Source organism: Gorilla gorilla, chromosome 2 (assembly GCF_029281585.2).
Source record: "Gorilla gorilla gorilla isolate KB3781 chromosome 2, NHGRI_mGorGor1-v2.1_pri, whole genome shotgun sequence".
Classification (NCBI taxonomy): Eukaryota; Metazoa; Chordata; class Mammalia; order Primates; family Hominidae; genus Gorilla; species Gorilla gorilla.
Window position 1 is genome coordinate 72,172,191 of NC_086017.1, and position 22,671 is coordinate 72,194,861.

At 36.8% G+C, this 22,671-nt stretch overlaps 1 protein-coding gene and 1 long non-coding RNA gene across 7 annotated transcripts in view; one reads left to right on the forward strand and one right to left on the reverse strand.

Moving 5' to 3' along the window:
* The window catches only part of LOC109026284 (uncharacterized), a 66,035-nt gene extending 57,501 nt beyond the window's left edge, over positions 1-8,534 (reverse strand). For 2 of the 4 annotated variants that reach the window (XR_010132836.1, XR_010132838.1), the window contains exon 1: positions 7,538-8,534. This is a non-coding gene — a long non-coding RNA (uncharacterized lncRNA). Of the gene's footprint in view, positions 1-366; positions 431-7,537 lie in introns of those variants that run through there. The other 2 variants (XR_010132837.1, XR_002005261.4) reach the window with 2 other exon arrangements.
* Positions 374-15,431, forward strand: CEP15 (centrosomal protein 15). 3 transcript variants are annotated; one of them, XM_004034402.5, is made up of 6 exons: positions 374-525; positions 1,190-1,301; positions 1,930-1,994; positions 3,398-3,521; positions 12,804-12,878; positions 15,040-15,431. In XM_004034402.5, the coding sequence occupies exons 3-6, from the start codon at positions 1,942-1,944 to the stop codon at positions 15,172-15,174; spliced, it is 387 nt and encodes a 128-aa protein (XP_004034450.3). In that variant the 5' UTR covers positions 374-525; positions 1,190-1,301; positions 1,930-1,941; the 3' UTR covers positions 15,175-15,431. The 3 variants fall into 3 exon arrangements, with proteins under 3 accessions (XP_004034450.3, XP_004034451.3, XP_018879210.3); XM_004034403.5 differs by having other exon boundaries at positions 491-702; XM_019023665.4 differs by having other exon boundaries at positions 516-638.
* The last annotated feature ends 7,240 nt before the right edge of the window (positions 15,432-22,671 follow it).

A 22,671-nucleotide genomic window follows, 5' to 3' on the forward strand; every position in this document is an offset into this window, starting at 1 on the left:
CTACGAACTATGAGCAGGCAGGGGCTCTTGCTGCTCTGCTCAGTATAAGACGCCCAGGACGAAGCACCTCGAAACTGCTCCACAGGCATTCGTTGAATAAACCGACTGTAAACTCCACTCACTTTAGACTACTGTGCCGAATTTTTCGCATTTCTACATTCTGCTGGGACATTCCAGCTTCTAAGAACCCAGCTTCACTCTCTGAAACTCTTTCAACATATGCAGGTCTCACTTTAAAAGGTCTTGAAATGGAGTTACTACCAGACGGCCTTTCCCTAGGGTTCATAAAGACCCTTTCAAGCCACCCTCCCGCGCGCCGCGTACCACACGCCCACCTCCTAATTGCCGCGACTACACCTCACGAACCTTTCGCGCCCCAAGGCAGCCCTTTATAAAGATGCGGTGACGACACCGCGCGCCGCGCGTGCGCAAATATGATAACGTGACCACGCCCTGGCCTGCGCTGAGGCCCCGGCGTCGGCGCAGTAGCTGGTGCCTTCCCGGAAGGGCTCAGAGGCGGGCTCGGTGAGTGGAGTCGGACAGTGGGTGGGTGCCCTGACTGCCTGATGGCCGCGCAGGGCCCTGCAGGACCGCTGGGGAGGATGTTGTTAACGTAAAGAGCCAGGCTGATGAGGAAGGTTCATGAGTCCTTTGGGTATAAGCGGGAGTTGGGGCGGCCGGAGGGCAGATGACTCTGAGAAGGTGCGGATCTTCAATTCTAAGGGGAGAATTTGATTTGGTTTTGTCTAAAGTGCTGATAGCGGGCCTCACAGAAAAGTTACCATGAACCGACTTTCCGGGATTCCCTTGGCGCTGCATTAATTGGCCTCGTTGCAAAAGGAAACCGAGAGGAAGGCGGCGAGGCTTGGCCTGCGGGTGATGTTAGCGGAAAATATCTGTAATTAGACCCCGGAGGGCGGGCCTGTGAGCGATTGCTGTCCGCGGTGCTGAAGGAAAGGCAGCCACGCCCAGAGGAGGAAACCTAATGAGGGCAGGGCGGTGTTTCCGTTTTCCTTGGCCGGGTTCAGCGCCCTACGCTCAATAAGCGTGGGCTTTCTAGCAGGGTTGGACACTCAGGCGGTGTGTCAATCTTTAGACAATCTTTATAGAGTGCATAGATGTTTAATTTCATAAAATTTAGGAAAGCTTCATTTCAGGAAGGAATTTTATTCCTCTTTTTCTCCCTTAGGGCAAGCACTTTAACCTTTTAAGCCCAACCGGATGAGTTGCCTGCAGTTTTGGAGGCCTTCAGAGCATTTCACTAGACTTCTGTTTGTGTCGGTCCAGTGTCTTTAGCCAAGGTGAGCTTGCTCGTGGTGTGAAGTGTGCCACGAAAATGGGCTTTCCTGCACTCCACAAATGAGAGTGCTTAGCAGCCAGGGGAAGGGGAAGGTATCTATCTAATTGTGCTTTTCCTCGCAGTTACACATGAAAAGTACTTTCCTATTTAGAAGAGAGATGGTAGAACTGGGCACTCTTCCAATAAAGGAAAGACCTTGAATTTCCAGTTGGTTCTCATACTTGTTTGCCTGCCTTTCTATGTGTGTTTGCACATGCATAAGGGATGGTGTTCCTGTGTTGAATTTTACAGAGCAGATTTTTTTTCTGTTGATTCAATAAAACGTTTAGTAGTCTTAGTACCAGCTGCTTGTTTGTTTTTAATTCTGATTAAGGTTAGAGTCTAGAAAGAAAAGAGAAGACAATATGAAATATGTTGGGTTTACCTAATTCATGGTATTCTTAGATGTATCTGGCATGCTGAATAAAAATGTGTTTAATTGCATCCTTTCATTTTATACATTATTACATCTTAAGTTTTCTTTTCTCTTCTGAGAGAACCAATGGATTAAGATACTAAAATAATCAAATGTTGCAAAGCTGAGGACATGTGGTAGAAGTAACTTTAAATGTTTTTATTCTTTATGACAGCTTTGATTAAAGATGACTTCCTTGTTTGCTCAAGAAATTCGCCTTTCTAAAAGACATGAAGAAATGTAAGTTTTTTTAAAGGGATGATTCAGATATAGAAATTGGACTGGCTTTGTTAGTGAAATATTGTATACACAGGATGACTTAAAAATTTGCAAGCATGTCATTTTAATTTTCTGACACAAGAGGTTTTAGTGTTAGGGAATTTCATTGTTTCTTATGAATAAGGAAGATTAAAAGGTACGTTCTATGTATTTTTACTCTTTGTAAGTAATATATAGATAAATTTACCCCTCCTCCCACCCTTTCTAGGCTCCACATTGGCATTTAATGGGCTTCTCTAAACCTCTTACCCAGGGCTGGCTTCATGGGTATATGACTTATATACAGTCACAGGTCCTGCATTTGGTTTAATGCTCTCATGCCATTGTCTTGCATCAATTTGGACTGGACCCTGCAAATTGTGTAGCCAGTCCTGCTCTTTGTTTTGTATTATTCACTCTTTTCCTCCTCTGTTTGTGGGCTTTCAGGTTTTCCTTTTCTTTAATTAATTACCAGACATTCTTTCCTTGGCTCCTAAGATACTTTCCTTACCAAAAAATTGACTGTTCATAGACCTGAGATTTTAATTCCACCTTTAAGACAGCCTGATGAAACACAGTGTTTCTTGAGAACCTCCACAACTATTTGGGAAACAGTTTGACTGTTATGTATACCAACGTATGTATCTTTTAAGCATCTTACATATTGTCCTAAAAAGAACAAAAACATATAAAATAAGCATTTGACCAGCAAGAAACTTTTAAAGTATATTATATGTAACGAAGTAGTTTGAAGATATTTGCTTGTAATTTTTTACATCTTTCTTCAATTACTGTTTTACCTTGTTGTGAGTATGCATACATACACACAGCCTCTCACTCATATATCAAACCATCATCTTTCTCTTGGAAAAAGAGGGAAAAAATATTTTTATTGCTTCTTCAAACATATGGAAGTTTAGCACAATTCTAAATGTGTAACATGAGATTCAGGGGTACTGAAGTGTTAAGCAGAAGGTTTCATATAGCAAGTTATATCAATGTATGTGTGTCGGGAGGTATATATAACTATGTGTACAAAGGGATATGTATTACAGTTTGCATTTTCACCAAAAATTAAAACATATCTTCAACATTCTAAAATAATTTCAAAAGACCAGAGAGGCTAAAAAAACAGAAGCATGTACTTATGGCATATATAAAGAATATGTTAATGAAAATAAAAATAATTTTAACCAGATTGACTTAAGACTTATTGAACTACCTCAGATTTTTCACTGTCTTATTAGTTGACATAGTAATTGACTTTCAGAATAGGTTAGAGTTGAAGTGAGGTGCAATTAAGAAATGAATTTTTTATATTGGTCAAGCAGTAAAATGTTTGCTTTTACTTTTTTAACTCTATATAATCTTCATTTTTTTTCTAGAGTATCACAAAGATTAATGTTACTTCAACAAATGGAGAATAAATTGGGTGATCAACACACAGAAAAGGCATCTCAACTCCAAACTGTTGAGACTGCTTTTAAAAGGAACCTTAGTCTTTTAAAGGTAAGTTTCCATGACTTGAATATAGAGATTTATCCCACCTTCTCAAAAATCTTTTAGGTAAGTTTCATTAAATTGATTTATATAACTTATTGGTTCTCAGTAATAAGTAGAATTACTAAAGCAGCATCTTTTTTAAAAGCCCATGTCAGTTAGATAAGTAGCATATGTATCCTCATTTTTTTAAATTAAAAAAATTGAACTTTGCTTAAGCTAAATGTTTGCAATCAACTAGAAAATCAATGACTACAGAAGGAATTGTAAGGTCACCCTTTTGCAAGAAGTAAGAAATAGAAGATGTACCTTTCCATCTTTCATCTTCTTTTATTTGAAAGGAAATCCTGAAAGGCCATAAAGTACCTATAAGATATTGAGAGCCAACTCACAACTATCAAACATCATAAAAACAAGAACAATTTGATTTTGCCTGACTAGGCAAACACACAGAATTCATATCTATGATAACAGATTTCCCAGCTCCCTCTTGATGGATATGGAGGAGTGGTCAAAGTGTATGATTGTGCGGGGCCTCACCATTTGGCCAATGTGCCCATTTGGAGTAGAATCATATGTGTAACATTTTTGGCTGCTTGTTATACTTTGCTTCCAGAATTGTATGGCTTCATCCATAATTAAAACCCTAAAGTTTGCTTCCATTCAAGCTTCCAAGAGATCCTATGACTAAAACATTTGGTAGTAAGACTATATTATTTAAGTTATAAAGCAGTGTTTTCAGTTTTTTATTGTTAAATATTTTCATCGATAGGCATGATATAGTTATCTTCTGTCCTCACTAGAGGATAAAGGAAGAGGAAAATTCAGTTATCTTCTCAGCTTCTGGCAGTTTGATCCACAGTAATTTAAGTCACAGCCATAGTGCTACCAAAGCATTCTATATTGCCATATGTCTTACTTGCCCAATGGTGTTAGCAATATTTATTTTTAAATGGAAATATATAGGATAATCTGGAATTTGCTCTGAAAAGTTAGAAAAACTAAATTAGAAGGCTTAATTGCTACCTACCTGCAGCACGTGATATGATATTTGGTTTTCAAGCATTTTCCTTTTAATGAGCAAGTATTTGATGAATGCTTAGAGGGTCCTTACTATTGAGCTAGTTCTGGGCAGAAAGTAGGGACAACAAAATAAGTATAAATCAGAGCTCTTGATATCAAGAACCCAGAAACTTTGTGTGATCAAACATTAAATTACATGGAATGGAGTCAGGACTACAGAAATAAGAGTTAAAACATCTTTGAGAGCTAGAATATTCAAAAAGTTCTCAGAGAAGAAGCTAAGCCTAGCCTGTGTTTCAATAGGCAGAAGGCAAGGCATACTGTTGGATTCTTACAAAAGAGCCAAGACCAGAAGACCGACCTTGTTAATGATCCTGGGAGCGTGACTAACTAGCTTAGAAATTCACAGGAAACAAGGTTGGATATGTGTTACGGGACCAAAGAAGTTGAGACTTGATATATAGACATAATTCAGTACTGAAAATGACTAAGCAAAAGGAAAATATAGACTTATATAAGAAATAAATGAGTGGGTATTTAAGAAAGATTCATTTGCTATTTAGATGCAAGATGATTTCAAAAATGGGGAGAATAGTGTTCAGAAGGGTAGCTAAGAAATCATAGTCATACATATGTAAGGAACATAATGAACCTGGTTTCATAGTTATGAGAAACTTCAATTTGGTATGATTTTTCCCCTGATTATCAAAGTAATATATTCCTACTGTAAAAAAAAAATTTTTAAGGGTAAAGAAGACGAAATAGCATACCTTCCATATCATCCTACTGATCTAAAATTAATACATTTTTGTATATTTTCTTTCAGTACTTCAATAAACATTTATTGAGCATCTGTTATATCACAAACAAACACAGTGCTTGCTGCTAGAGATGCTGCCTCTTCTCTTTTTTTGCATTCTTTGAGTCATTGCATATGCAATTTTTAAAATCCTACTTTCCTCATATGTTTTTAAACTTTGGAAAGAATTTTAGTGGCTCTACCATAGAAGTCATTATGAAAGTAAAATAAATGAGACTTAGCCGGGCATAGTGGCTCATGTCTATAATCTTTGGATTACACTTGGGGAGGCCAAGGCAGGAGGATCACTTGAGCCCAGGAGTTCAGGACCAGCCTGAGCAACACAGCAAGACCCTATCTCTAAAAAAAAAGTTAAAAAACTAGCTGGACGTGGTGGTGCATGCCTGTAGTCCCAGCTGCTTGGGAGGCTGTGGCAGGAAGTTCCCTTGAGCCCAGGAGTTCAGGGTTACAGTGAGCTATGATCATGCACTGCAGTCACTGAACTTGCAGCCTGAGTGACAGAGTGAGACTCTGTGTCTGGGGAAAAATAAATAAATAAGACTTGATTGCAGAATTTTGAGTTGGTAGACACTTTAAAAATATGTATATTAGATTTGATTCTCATCTAAAGGTATTTAACTTTTTTTAGCATTAAAACTTTTTTCATGTTAAAATAGATAGAAGTGGACCTGCTTTGGGTCAAAGCCTCACTGTTCAGTCGTTCCTTGACTGCCCAGCTGTGGCTTTAAGCAATTGTGAAAACCACTGATCTGGGCTAATTCCTTAATTTAAAGATGAGGAAACCACAGGGCAATTACTCCTGATAAACTTGTTCAGGACAAGTTAAGTTACATCTAGGATAGGTACTTCAGAAGTACAGCCTACACTTTAAAAATGGTTCCAATAAAACTTGAAAGCATTTCTGTAATAAGAGTACAAAATATGGATGACCTCTATTAACATCCATTATTTGACCTTATTTAGATCTTCTGACCAATATAATAAATATTAAAAAGGAATGAGCTTTCACTTTTGAAAAGGAAAGTATAACACTAGCATTTTGGAATGATATGGTTATATACTTTAAAAAGCCAAATTTGTTCTAAAAGTAGTATAATATGAGTTAAGTAAAACTGATGGATAAAAGATACAAAAATCAATAGTAATTCTATGTATACAACTGGAAAATATAAGAAATCACGTTCACATTAGCAATAAAATTCTAAAATACTTGGGAATGATCTTAACAAGGGGTTTGCATGATTGGTGTGAAGACAATTATTACACTGAAATGGAAGATTTAAAAGAAAACTTACAAGGAAACATATGCCTTAATCCTGACTAGGAAGACTATTGTTTTTTTAAAGTCAGCTGTTACACATACCCTCTGAATTGAGTCTTTGTAAAAACTAACATAAAATAAAAAAACAGCTATCACAAAATTATTTTTAGATTTAAATAAGTTCCAACAGAATTTGCCTTGAACTCAATAAAATTTCTGTAAATTCCTTTGGAAAATAGCAGGAATATAAAATATCAAAGAATGTATTTTAAAAAGGAGCAGTGAGGAAGAGACCAATTCCATCAAATATTTGAACATATTAGTAAATGAATAGATATGAATGTAGGTAGTGAAGAATAGGCGTCAGTCAGTAACTATCATAAAAGATAGTGAACTTTGAAAACACAGGGTGGGTGATTTTTCCCTGTTAGTATTAGCAAAATGGAATTTATCTGCCTTTTAAGAATATAACAGAATTGGTATAGATTTGAAAGAGAAAGAGAAAATTGTGTTTTTTTATAAATACTGCCACAATGTAAGCTGACATCTCTCCCCACGTACCTACCATAAAATTTAGTTTTATCTAGAAAGGCAATTGTGTAAGTAGGGCCAGGTGCGGTGGCTCACGCCTGTAATCCCAGCACTTTGGGAGGCCAAGGCGGGCAGATCAAGAGATCAAGACCATCCTGGTCAACATGGTGAAACCCCGTCTCTACTAAAAATACAAAAATTAGCAGGGTGTGGTGGTGCGCGCATGTAGTCCCAGCTACTCTGGAAGCTGAGGCAGGAAAATTGCTTGAACCCGGGAAGCAGGGGGTTGCAGTGAGCGAGATTGTGCCACTGCACTCCAGCCTGGGGACAGAGTGAGACTTCATCTCAAAAAAAAAAAAAAAAAAAGGCAATTCTGTAAGTAAACATCACCTCAAGAGTAAGCTCATGAGTAAGCTGGACAAACACTCCGGGGTGAGAAAGAATGAGAAAGTGCTGCAGCCGGTGAGAGAATCCTTCCACTGAAGAATGCCCTGGAAGCCTTTATGGGGCAGTTGGCAGTTAAACAGAGACTTCAACAAACTGCCATCCAAGATGGTCAGTGACTTACAGGACCCTATCTCTCCTCTTACCTTCTTACATTTCTCACCTCCGGTTCCTTGAAGAATACGTTTAATAAATGCTTACATTATACCAATGACCCTGTATCTCATTCTTTAGTATCTTATTTTTTCTATCCCAGAAATTGGCCCTCCAGCAGATTAAAAGATTAAAACCATCCTGGCCATAGCTGGATTCACTGTATATATTTATAGTGAGGTATTAGATTTCAAGTTTTGGAGGAAGTGGCATGTATAGGGATGGGGAGAGAAAGAGATCTCAGCATGTGACTTTCTGTGCTCATATTTCACCTTTCCTAATCATGAATCAACTCATTTAAATATAGCCTTCTCACTTCTGCCATAGAGTAACATTTATACCATCATCCACACTGGGAACTTGTTTTTTAACTGTTATGAAGAGTGTCAAGCCTATATAGAAGAGGGAATGGAAGAATGTACTTGCATGTGCTTATTACCCAGATTCAATAATTATCGAAACATGACCAATCTTGCTTCATCTATATACCTCATCCCCTTCCCCAACCACTCAGATTATTTTGAAGGTATTCTCCAGAAATCATATTGTTTCACCTATAGCTATTTCTGAATATATGTGTTTTTTCTGTGTATATCACTAAATGGTAAGGACTATTTTACTATTTTAAGCAAAATCACAATACTATTATCAGTAAGAAATTACCACTAATTCCTCAAGTATTCAGTCAGAGTTCACATTTCTCTGATAAATCTGTAGGCATGTTTACATTTGTTTGGATTAGACTCCAAATAAAATCTAACATTGTACTTGATTGATAACTCTCTAAAAGTATCCCCTGACCTTTTCATCCACTTTTAATTTATGCGTAAAGGAATTAGGTCATTTGTCCTATGCATTTCCCAGTTTGGATATTGCTAATTACATCTCTGACGTATCATTTTGCATGTTCCTGTATTCTCTGTAATTCCTATAAATTGATCTAGAGCTGTGCTGTCCAACAGAAATATAATGTGAGCACATATGTAATTAAAATTTTCTAGTAACCACTTTTAACAAAGTCAAAAGAAACAGATGAAATTAATTTTAATAACATTTTTATGAGGCATATACAAAATATTATTTCAAATGTTTCTATGAAAAATTCGTAATTAAATATCCCATATTCTTTTTCTTACTAAGCCTTCTGAATTCAGTGTATGTTTTGCACTTACAGCACATCTTAGTTTGGACTTGCCACATTTTAAGTGCTCAGTAGCCACATGAGGCTAAATGGCTATCATATGAGCAGTGAAGTTCTAGAGGCTGGATCAGATTCAGGTTCATTGTTTGGGGGAAGAACATTTCCATAATTCCTGGCTGTCTCTCATTTTGGAACATTGGCAGTCATTGATGATCATTGCCTAGATATATTCATTAGAAGTTGCAAAAAGAATATTCAAATTCTTTTATTCCTTCTCTTTCAATAGTTTGTAACTTATATGAAGAGAATCTTCCCCTCATCACTTACTTGGTTACACTGAAGTACAGTACATGTAGGAAAAGGTATGATGACTGTTGAACACTTTCTCTATAGCTTTCAAAATCATAGTTTGGTCCTCTGGCATCCTCTAATGGTGACGAATGAGGTGGTATTTTGTTTTTAATTTATCTGGGATTTGCAATGTTTCAATCCCTTGCAATTTTTGTTCTTATTTATGCCTGATGTGTCCCATTTTTAGTATGGGGAAGCCTCTTCAAGTTAACTCTTGAATGTCTTTGACATGATCCTAACAGTCTTTGATAGTTTCTTTTCTTTATGATGTGATAAGTTATTCCAGGCTCATTGTGTGCCTTTGCTGCCCAGACCTGGAATTGGCCATTGCTCCAAGAAGCCCTGGTTCCTTTTGGCAGGAAATATATTTAGATCTCTCAATCTGGGCACTAGGAATGTTTATTGCAACTTGTTTTGTTGTTGTTGTTAAGATAAAATACGTCAAGAGCTCATAACAGTATCTCCAATTCAATTGCACGATTGCAGATTTAAATTAAAATCGCTGATCTTATGCATCTAACCTTCTTTTTCTAACACCAAAAATCTGTTTCCAAAGAATTATTCTATGATACAGGCATAGCTATCACCAATAATATGATTACTGAGAATGGTTTTCAGTAAGATAATTTTTACAATTTCTTTTTGTCCCCAGGGTGTACCCCCACTAGGGGTGTCCAGTCAATACTGTGTTCTAAGAATACTTGATGTAGCTCTTCTCTGTGTGGTTATACCACCAACTACATAATAGTTAGATGTGTCACATTTGGTTTCCATTTTGAGGGGAATTGCTTTTTTATTTGTCCTAAAACTATATAAAATTTTAAATGTTCTAGTGGCAAGTCTATAAGACAAAGAAACAAAGTATAGTCAAGTAAGCATTGCCTCCCTTTTCGCCCCCCTTTTTCCTTTGCCTCTGCCTGCCTTGGATACCTTTTTTTAAAAAAAGTTTTGGTTTATAATCAGGAAACTTTGACATCTTATTTATGTATTTAATGAATATTTAATGCCTAGTACATGCCCTGCACTTTGTTAGATACTCAGATGCATAAAGGTTGTATGGGACACAGTCCTTACCTTCTGGGAGTATATAATCAAAGGAAAGGTTCTTATATGGAAGTATTAGGGTATAACTGGCTACAGAAGGCTAGGATCAAATTGCAAAGTTTTTTTTTTTTTCAGTCAGGCTAAGGAATTCACACTTCATCCTCTATGTAGTGGGTACTGATGATTTTTTAAGTCTAGGGAAAGACATATTCAAAGTAGTTCTTTAGAAAAATGAATTGATCCCCTCTTAGGTATGGTTGGAAGTAAAACAAGACATACTCTAGGCATGCATCATAGAGTAAGTACTCCTCAAGTATTTGTTGAATGAATAAGTGTAATAATAAGGCCATAGCATTGGGAATGAAATGGAAAGGCTAGGAGAAATATCCTGAAAGAACAATTTATAAACCTTTGAAAATTTAAATGGCAGGTATAAGAAGAGTTAAAGATAGAGTATAGAGCATAGGTATCTGAGGGAAGAGAATTCCCACTATTGTTCATTCATTATATCCAGTAGGAATAAGATGAGCTTAGCTTCATTTGGTTGAGAAGTAAGGGCTAGGAAGAAAGGTTAGCCATGCCTCTACAGTAAAAGTTATTAAAGCTAGAGAGACCACAATCTTGAGAGAGATAAGGTAAAAATAAGAGGACAGCTGCCACAGATCTTAAGAAAGCTCACACTTAGGAACAAGGAGAGAAAAATTAGCGAGCTAAAGAGGAAGAAAGGTAGGAATCAGAGGTGAGCATGTCATCTAAGAAAGCAAATATCTCTTAAGCTAAGGAAGAAGTTTTTTAGAGGGCTGATCATTTATAGTCAGAATGCTGCAGAGATAACAGTCAAGTGTCTAACCATAGGCCTGCTTTACCAGGCCACATGTCTCCTACTTGTATCTGCTTTTCCATTTGCAAATCTGCTCTCCTGTAAGAGAGATAATAAGTGTCCTTATTTTCTGGTCTTCAAGAAAAATGTTTATAATATTGTCTACAATGATCTGCCACTAACAATAATCTTATAACTTCTTAGAATAATGACCATAATTGGACTTGTGATTATTTTATTTGTGTTTATTTGATTTATAAAGGTAAAAAACATTTTTTCCAGGACCTTGTAAAATCTCAGTGTAATCACACAAACGTTATTAGGCTTCTGTATCTGTCATAGCGTCAGCATCAAAAGCTCTTTAGCAGGCATCTTAGCTATAAACTTCCGGTATGGGATAGACATGCTAAAAATCAGCTTTTTTCCCTAAATTCATGGCTTTTTTCCTTCAAATCACCTTCCTCTAGACAGCAGGTGCATTAATGGTTGTGCAACTTTGGGGAGTCCCTTTAGGGAATTTCCTGTTTTTCCCTTTTACATTTCACACCCATTCCTTGCTCCCGCCGCTACCATCTGCTATCTCTTTTCTCCTGTTCAGCATTGGCTTCTTCACACCCCACTCCCACGCCCTTTTCCATCTTTCTCCGTCTGTCCAACAGCCCTCTACTTAGATTGCTCCAATGCTTGTACAGGAATCAGAGAACTTTCTCTTTTCTATCAACTCACTAAGCTCAAAAGAGAGACAAAATTTATATGGCCTGTGACCAAGGCCACTGTGAACTTGACAGACATAAGTGGGAACAGGACAACATGGGTGCTGATTTTGGGAGCATTTATTAGACAGTGCTCAAATGTTTCACTAAAAATTTGCAGAGTCCTGCATTTCTGGGCATTTACTTCATGTATATATCAAGATAAGAATCTTTACCGGGGTATGAATTAAGTTTAGTTACCTTGGTGTTTTTACAGCTATAAGAGAAAATACACATATCTACAAGTAAAACTACACATTAAAGCATGGTGCTTGAATACTTTCAGCTGAATGACATACTAGCTAGCAATAAAACTTGCTACTGAAATTAGCTTAGAAAGCTAGTACTAAAAAAATCTAGACAGTATAATGAAAAGGTTCTTGTCACTAAGTACTGAGGTATCTTACTGAGCTTCCATTAAATATATGGAATATTTGCATATATATAAATTTTTAAATTGAACATTGAACAAATGAAATGTGTGCCATTGATATAGTATTTACATCATCTGGAGAGACTAGAACTCTTCACTTTTAAGATTAGCACAGGGTGGGTCTGAGTATCTGACTATTTTTGTATCTGAATATTTTATTATTTTGTCCTTCTGGCTGTTTTTTAGTGATGTAAGAGCTAAATTAATGCACTGAGCAGTATTATAAGACACTCTTGGTGCATGAATTACTGACATTTACTAGCTATTCAAAAGTGAAAAGGCAGAACTTAGAAGTATCACCTCCCCCACCTCTATCAAAATAAGAAATGCTGTATTCTTTATGTGAAATGGATTAATTGAACAATGATCAGTTTCCCTACCATAGTGTGCCTCCATCCATTCAAACTATATCCAGAGAAGAGTTGAAGTGAGAGATTTGGGATACAGATATTGCTAGTACAGGTGCCATTTGTTTTATGTAAATCCACTTTAATATAAAATGCCGATATCTGTTACAGGATATAGAAGCAGCAGAAAAATCACTACAGACCAGGATTCACCCACTTCCACGGCCTGAGGTGGTTTCTCTTGAGGTGAGCATCTTAAGGAACAAATGTAAAAAGAGAGACCCTATCTATCTATCAGTAGTGCACTACAAGGTAAACAATGGTTATGTGTATTTTCCAGATATATTTATTCAGTAAAGTAAAGAAGATATGCCTGTTTGAGCTTTTTTTTTTTTTTTTTTTGAGACGGAGTCTTGCTTTGTCGCCCAGGCTGGAGTGCAGTGGCGCGATCTCGGCTCACTGCAAGCTCCACCTCCCGGATTCACGCCATTCTCCTGCCTCAGCCTCCCGAGTAGCTGGGACTACAGGCGCCCACTACCACGCCCGGCTAATTTTTTGTATTTTTAGTAGAGACGGGGTTTCACCGTGTTAGCCAGGATGGTCTCGATCTCCTGACCTCGTGATCCGCCCGCCTCGGCCTCCCAAAGTGCTGGGATTACAGGCGTGAGCCACCGCGCCCGTGTTTGAGCTTTTTATGTCCACAGTACTGTGCTTTATACATAGTAGGTAACTGAGAAGTATCTTGATTTTAAAAAGTTTAGCAATTGGAAATTTTATAAAGATAGGGATCTTTTCACCTTGTCACTTAGAAACAACTATCCTGTTAAACCATAACAGACAATATGCACTAAATCATGAGATGACAACACGCCTAACTCAAATGCTTTTGCTGCTTGCTGATGTTAGAAGTAGCAGTTTAGTCCCTTCACCAAAAATTTAACCATAGCTAATTAAATGCATATTATCATACAATATAGTATGGCTTTTGTCTGTTTTATTTTGTTCAGTTCAAGAAGAGATTGGGAAGATGGTTAGCAAAAATAAACTATATTTGGTATATGAATATGTTTGTGATGAATGGGAATTTACTACATATAGAATAGTTTCATTTTGTATTTTTAATGACCTTTCTCAAATACAGTTTTGCTTTCTCCCCAACTGGGGATAAATAGACTCAAAATTAGAGGCTGAGAATTTTCCCCTCAATTTTCTGTGTCATCTAGGATAATAAAACAAGGCAGTGATCAAGGTTACAAAACACTCTGGTACAAAGTTGTGTCTTGGACATGCTTTTTCTTTGTTTGATTCTCCTATACCTTACTCTGGCATATACAGGACCCACACAATGGGAGTTACTCCAGCTGTGAATGTCAGGGAAACCCCCAACCACCAGCCTCAGATGGTATTTTTCTTAACTAGTCTTTCACAGCAGGATGACCTTTACTTTATGTATGTCAGACTGTTTCTCAGACCACATGCATGGATATATAGACATATAGAATCCCTCACCATTTTCAACTTTCAGAACTGCTGTATTTAATGCTTGGAGTGAATATTTTTGTGTTTCTAGTGCTATCTCATTGGCTGAATTTCCAAAAATGAGATTGATAGTGATGATCTAATATCAGTTGCCCTCCTATGACACAGGGCTTTGGGCAGTTTAGTTCTCTTTGACCTCCCTAGGGCAGTCACCCAAGCAACCAAAGCTAGACACAACACAGCAATGTTTCATGAGCTTCTAAAGCCTATAGACTTCTACAGTCAGACCAATAATACAGCATCTCAACTTCCAAGCTATTTGTATTAAAAATGGTTAAATTATATTGACATTTTGTCATCATAAAAATGGGGAAAAATTATAGTGGATATATATTTCCTACACAATTAAGGGTCCAATGTATCTAATTCCTGTACTATAACACACTAGTTGTATTTCAGTTCCTGATCTCATCCCAGGTCAAATCTTTTGATGTTAATCCTGAAGCATGATTTATGTTTGATAATTTCATTGTAATAATTTCAGTATGGGGTAATCATTTGGTATGGGATTTGGAATATTAAACAAAAACATTTAATGATTATATCACCATAAATGATACTATTAGCAATAATCATGAAGTTGGCCACAAGAGGGCGTGTAAAAACACAATAAAATTCTAAAACCTGTAATTCTGCCAGGCTCTGGTTTTACTGAGAAATTTGAAAATTAACACTAGTAAGTAGCCAGATTTTTTTCTAAAATTAACATAAAATATTCTGTAGAGGAAATGCATTCTACATATATGTGTGTGTGTGCGTGTGTGTATACACGCACACACACTCTTAAGTGAATAAACATTTAGACTATTATGAAGAGCCAAGTTCAATTGCTTGATATGCTTTTTTACTTTTGGATTTTTTTTTCCAGGCTCGTTACTGGGCATCAGTAGAAGAATATATTCCCAAATGGGAACAGTTTCTTTTAGGAAGAGCACCATATCCTTTTGCTGTTGAAAATCAAAATGAAGCAGAAAATACCATTCAAAATGAGGCACAGCGATAACTTCTTCACATGCTATTTCAAAAAGCCTGTTTAATAAAGCTGAATGCTAAGGTGTATGTAGGTTATTGCAGGAACTTTAGGAATTAAATATGTTCATATTCTTCGATTATCTCCTAAGTGACAGTGAAGATATGAGAATTTACTGGCAAGTCACATGTTATCACCTACTACTATTTCAAGGTCATGAATTTGCTTTCTACCAAACCCATAGATGTGTTAAACACGAATATTAAAAGGTGGACTCTTTATTAATTGAATTATTGTCAGTGTTGTGGGTGTGTTGCTTTAAAAAAAAAATTTACAATCATTCTCCTCTAAGCAGGTATCTTGGTTCTGGTTTTAAGTTTTTTAGAATCCTTACTTTTTAGGGACAAGGTATAGGATCAACATGGTTCTTTTTTTTTTTTTTTAAACCATTATTGTTTCTTTTAACAAATTAAAAGACAATGACACCTAAACTGCTCTAGCAAAATAACTTATGAGAAAATAAATTCATAGGATTTTGTCCCTCACAGATAGCCAAAGCTCTACAAGTTCTGGAGACAGAAAGAACTGAACTATAAAGCAGTCAATAAGTAGCCAGTTTCAAGAAGACTCAGACTTGGTTTTGAAAAAGGATGCCTTTTAGAGCTGGGAAAGGTTATTGGATTTTGACTTGGTTATTTAAGGATTGCCAACCTTGTGAATGCAAATAACCCCACTCTTGTCTTTTCATCTTTAAACTTCCCCTTCCCGCTTCCTTCTAATTTCATTATTCCTGAAAAAACTGTCAGTCAGAAAGTGTTGGGTCACAACCCTAAACAGCTTTGAGATTCCTCAGTCCACCACTGCTTGAGCACTTAAAAAAAAAAAAAGAAAAGAAAAAAAAATATGTATATATAACTTTCCAACTATAGAGGCAGCCTCTGCTAGTAAAGGGTACCTATGCTGTATTACAATGAAATGTTTTAAATTTCAAACTGGTTTATGTTTTTAAAAGAAGACAATAGGAAAAGCTAAATACACAGCAACAACAACAACTATATTGAAACGTCCATTGTGCCGATAAGTTCCTTTAAACTACCATCTTGGAAATATCCTGTTGAGTGGGTGTTGGTGTGGGTAACAATAATGTTGTTTTCATAATATGTGCTGGCAGATTAGCACACTTCTTTACAGTGTTAACAGTTGTAATTAAGGAATAAACAGCACAGGGTGTCAGTCCGATGACAATTTCATCTATAGTGTCACAATACAAAATGTCACAAAATATTAGAACTGTTATATAACTATAAAAAGTATCAGCTTAAAAGCTAAAAGCCTTTGCAAAAAGAAGACAGAGGAAGGAAGAAAAAAGAAAACTGGCATAGCAACCAGAACAATTTTATACCTTCTCAAGAATGTTCTGTCATGAAAATAAATTGATAATTTTTTTCTGTTACATTACAGTTTGGTTTCTAGCCATCCAGTTGATTTAGCAGGAGAATGCAGGTTTTTTTAGCAGCTTTGAATTGGTAAACAGATTTAGATGTAGTAGAAAGGAACATGAGGAAGTTGTTTTTTTTTTTTAACATCCAATCTTTCCCAGCATATGCACATAAGAAGGTGAATGAAGCAATGTGAAACTTACTTCTCTTTAGTCAAGTGAAAAAAAGGCTAAACATTTGTTAGATGGTAAAATATTGTGTCAAGCGAGTAGGCAAATTCCAAAATTACACAGTGGTTGATACATTAACATCCTCAAATATTTGAGCATGCACTTCCTTTGAGATCTGTAAATTAAATCACCAGTGGGTTAGATTAAAATACAAAACAAATGGCAATCTAACCATCTCAGAAAAGGTTCAGGTTTTTTTCTCCCCAAAACTGAGAACTTGCTAAATAATTTTTGAAAAGCATAAACGTAATACACCCTGGGTTACGATCGAGGGCAGAAGGGAAGGCATTTCCAAGGCTCCTGCTGTAGTGTTTTTCCCATTTTTGTTACTACCTCAAAAACTCCCAGAGATGACTTTATTCCTGGCCCCTGCAGAGCTCCCCTCCCCACCCCCACCTTGTAGACTGTAACAGATTGCACCACATGGTGTCTGTTTAAAAAAAAAAAAAAAATTCCCATAGGGACCTGGATATCCCATTAATGGGCTTTATGTTCCTCATGGCAAATTAGCTTTACACAGGAATTTCCAAACATTGTTTTCTGTTAAGAAGGGAGGAATACCATATATAATGTATATTTTTTCTACAATTAGTAGGAATCAGACAAGGAAAAGGAAATGTCATCTATTCATACCTTTCTCTCCAAATTCAGTGTTCTTTCCATATGTTCCATTGTACTCCACCACTCTTCTCCATGAAAACTATGAATTTATGTTTTTTTTTAGAAAAATGGGGTTTTCAAAATGAAAGTCAAATAATTTTTTCCAAAGCCGTTTGTGGACTGTTGCAAATGCATAAATATTCAAAGCTCATTTTCTGCAGAAACACTTCTGGTATATGAAATTATTAAACTGTAGAATGCTAAAGAAAGATCAGAAGAAGCTACAGTTTTTCTTTAAACTTGAAAAAAAATTAAGTATTAAGGAAAAAGCTTAATACTCTGGAAACCAGACATCTGGTCTTTCTCATGCGTAGGGAGCAGTGTGAATGAAGGTGAAGTCAAACGGACAGTTTTTTTCTGCATTATGCACAAGGTGTTTTAAATTGTCAGCTTAAGGTTTAGATGAAGATAATCTTTAACTTTGTTTACAATTTTTGCTATTTTGCATTATCCCCCTTTTTCCATAAAAAATAAAGTGAATATGTGTGCATATTTATTTTGAATCAAAATTAAACTTATTTTGAGATTATTTTGTCACTTCTGAGATAATTGGAGACACGTGTGCATGTGTGTGTGTGTGTGTGTGTGTGTGTGTGTGAGAGAGAGAGAGAGAGAGAGACAGAAACCAAGGGTTGCTGTCACCAATTCAAGAGGAAGATATTAAGCTTTAAACCCACTGGGAAGTAGGTTTTTAGTGTGTAAAGTTAATGCGCAAGGCCATAAATTTGGCTTATCTACAAAATATAGTCTTCCCTCTCCTTTCATTAGTGTATTAATTTATCTTTTTTACTGTAAGCCAATTCACATCTTTTTCTTTTTAAGCTAGTCTTTTATTTAAAACACAATAAAGTTTTCAATCCCGCTAAGGAGTTCCCCACCTCCTTTTCACACACCACCCAAATATAAAGTTAATAGCTACATGGTTTAAAACACTATACATTTCAATAGTCACCTTTTTTTTAAACCTATTCCACTGTAATTAGTATAAAGAGATATCTTTTTTAAAGAGTTGCTGACCAAAACCTATTCTTCAGAGAAGGTAATAACCAGGTGATGAGTTCAAGCAGAAAAAAACAAGTCTGGAAAATATGTAGGAGAAAGAGAAGATAAGAGATTACTTTGGGAAACCTTCAAGTTGGAACAAGGGTCCCTCCCACCCCCAACCCACCCCATGTGTTTCTAAACACGTGTTTCTCTTATAATTTAGAAGTTAATTTGTCTATATGGGAAATTTAATTCCCTATTGTTAATAAAAGGGCATTTAGAGTTTTCTGGGACAAACATGGGGATGTGTCAAACTTTGGCAATTAAGAAGAGGATTGATTTGTGGATTTGACACCTGGCATTGTGATCTCCCTTTCTAACTGGATCTGAGATTATATCCTTACTAAAATCCAAGAAAAGGAAAATGACTTCAACAAAACCAGAGGCTCAAAATGCTTCCGGACATCACTTTACCTCACAGAGTCAAGTTTCCCTACTTACAAAGAAAAGGAACCAGGTCCCCTAAGTTATAGTAATGTTTTAAAGTTCTTGCTATTTTAAAAACTGAAATTCATGTCTCAGACAAAAAGACTGAGAGTCCGCAAAGTAGTATCTAGATTGACTACAGTAAAAAACAAGAAATAGTTGCACTGAGAGGAAACAATGAAATGTTCTCACTTCAGAAAGTGATGACTTAGTTTCTTTTTTATGTGACTGGTCATTCAGACTCCACTGTAAAACTCAAAGGATTTTTTGTTATTTCTCCCTAAATCTAGGTTATCAAAGTAGAAATTTTTCTGATGTTTTATACAATACCACTTTGGGACCAATGCAGTCACATTAGAGGGAGACAAAATTCCTTTCATATATTTTGTCTAGAACATCTCTAGCTTCTTTCATCTCCCAATACCACTTACTTATTTTTCATACCTTGTTCCAGACATTCTTAAGGTCTGTAGAACTTACAAGCATTTCCTTGTACTAGAATACTCCAGCCTAGTAAAAACAATACTAAGATGTTCAAAAGAAGCCAAATCTAGAGCCCTTTAAAATGATACCCAATAAACACAGAGGTAGAGAACACTTGGACACCATTGATTCATTCATTCATTAACAGATCTTATTGACTGCTTTCTGTGTAGCAGGCACAGTTCTAAGCACCAAGAATACAGCAATGAAGAAAACAAAACAAAACAAAAAACCTGTGTCCTCATAGAATTTACTTTCTGGTAGAGGCAGCAAGTAGAGGGGGCTAAAGGCAGACATAAACAACAAAAAAGTAATATGTGGTATATCAGATGGTGAGAAGGGCTAACTAATATAGTATGAACATCTAAAATGTCTTAGTACAAGAAAATGAAGCAGACTTTGTAATTTTTCAGTAATATGATAGAACTGAGAGTCTCTTTTCCTACTCAAGGATCTGGAGTTGGGGTTTTCCAGTGAAGCAGCATTTCCACTGCTTCTTATTTGTAAATTGTGCAAGCTTAATGAATAGGTTTGTGATAAAGGATGAAAAAAAATTCTCAGTACTTCAACAGATGTTTATACACAAACGTCCATAGCAGCATTATTCACAATAGCCAAAAGGTGGAAACAACCCAAATGTCCACTGATGGATGAATGGATAAAATGTGGTGCCTATATATATGGCGGGACATTATTCGGCCTCCTAAAGGAAGAGAATTCTGATACATGCTACAACATGCATGAACTTTGAAGACGTATGCTAAGTGAAATAAGCCAGACACCAAAGGGCAAATATTGTATAATTTCTCTGATATGAAGTACCTAGAGTAATCAAATTGATACAGCGGTAGTTGCCAGAGGCTAGTGGGGAGGAAGAATAGGGAGTTAGTATTTAATGGGCATAGAGTTTCAGTTTGGGAATATGAAAAATATCCAGAGATGGATGGTGGTAATGGTTGTACAGCAATCTGAATATCCTTAATGCCACTGAACTATATGCTTTACAATGGTTACAATTTTTTATATTCTGTGTATTTTACCATGATAAAGAAGTCCCTTACTAAACATAACCTGAACACTTCCATATTGTAAGCGATTTGATTTAAATCTTATTTGTGATCATATATAAGCATACATATAAGCAAAGTTAATTCCTTCTAGAAAATGTCTATAAACATTGTCCTCCATGTCTTCAAATTAGTTGAATGTCTGCCTTTAGAAAGGTTGGTGTTCTGAGTTTTTGGTTGGTTTGTTTTTGTTTTGTTTGTCTATGAAACTCCTTACAAACAAGCTTCTAGTCCTGGTTCTGCCATTAACTGCTGCTCGGTTTCTTCAGTGAATTGAATTGGACCTCAATTGTCTAACAGAATTTTCTGCAGTGGTGGAAATGTTCTATATCTGCGCTGTCCAATATGGCAGCCACTAACCACAGGTGGCTATTAAGACTTGAAATGAAGCCAGTGCAACTGAGAAACTTAAATTTTATTTAATTTCAATTATTGGAAAAATGTTAAGTATGCCTGGGACAACTTGGGCGTGTGAATCTACTTTTTTAACTTTAAATTTTATAAAATCTCAAAAGAGATGAAGTATTCCAATGAAAATTTAGCATCCCAAATGGAGGTATGCTATAAGTGCAAAATACACACTGGATTTCAAAGACAGTGATACAGTTTGGCTGTGTCCCCACCCAAATCTTATCTTGAATTGTGGTTCCCATAATCCCCATGTGTCATGGGAGGGACCCAGTGGGAGGTAACTGAATCATGGGGGCGGTTTCCCCCATGCTATTCTGGTGATAGTAAGTCCTCACAAGATCTGATGGTTTTATAAGGGGCTTCCCCCTTCACTTGATTCTCATTCTTCTCCCTGCTGTCATGTGAAGAAGGATGTGTTTGCTTCCCCTTTCGCATCATTGTAAGTTCCCTGAGGCCTCTCAGCCATGGTGAACTGTGAGTCAATTAAACCTCTTTCCTTTATAAATTACCCAGTCTTGCATACGTCTTTATTAGCAGCATGAGAATTGACTAACACAGACAATAAAAAAGATATAATATTAAAATTAATTTTACCTGTTTCTTTTTATAAAGTAGCTACTAGAAAATTGAATCTTACATATGTAACATATTTTCTTGAACAGCATTAAACTAGACAATTCCTAAGAGCCCTTGCAATTCTCTGAGTCAATATCTTTTTGTTGTTGTTGTTTCTTTGTTTTTTGGTTGTTTTGTTTTGTTTTGTTTTGTTTTGTTTGAGACAGAGTCTCACCCTGTCATCCAGGCTGGAGTACAATGGAATGATCTCAGCTCACTGCATCCTCTGCCTCCCAGGTTCAAGTGATTCTCCTGCCTCAGCCTCCTGAGTAGCTGGGACTATAGGCGTGTGCCACCACACCCGGCTAATTTTGTATTTTTAGTACAGATGAGGTTTCACCATGTTGGCCAGACTGGTCTCAAACTCCTGACCTCAGGCGATCCACCTGCCTCGGCCTCCCAAAGTTCTGGGATACAGGCATGAGCGTGCCTGGCCTGAGTCAATATCTTTATAAGCATTTTTTAAATGCACCCTAATATTTGACTAGAAGCCCATAATTGCTGGATTTGGGGGAAAGCTTAAGGTTAAATATTTAATTAATATTTGTATGCTTCCAACAGAATGCAAAAGAAGAATGAAGGTAAATGAAAGTTTATAAAGCCAGAGTAACCTGGGCATGGTGGCTCACACCTGTAATCCCAGCACTTTGGGAGGCCAAAGCAGGAGGATTACTTGAGCCCAGGAGTTCAAGACCACCGTGGTCAACAGAGCAAGACCTTGTCTCTATTATTATTGTTATTATTTAAAAAGCAGAGTATCATTTTGTTCTCAGAGTTATATTTGAATGTGTGCTCATTTTTAGAATCCCAAGTCCAAGTGGAAAGCCTAGAAGATATTAAATGCTCAAGAAGTATTTGGGGTTGGCCGGGTGCGGTGGCTCACGCCTGTAATCCGAGCACTTTGGGAGGCCAAGGCGGGCGGATCACGAGGTCAGGAGATGGAGACCATCCTGGCTAACACGGTGAAACCCCGTCTCTACTGAAAATACAAAAAATTAACCAGGCGTGGTGGCGGGCGCCTGTAGTCCCAGCTACTCGGGAGGCTGAGCAGGAGAATGTCGTGAACCCAGGAAGCGGAGCTTGCAGTGAGCCAAGATCACGCCACTGCACTCCAGCCTGGGCGACGGAGCGAGACTCCGTCTCAAAAAAAAAAAA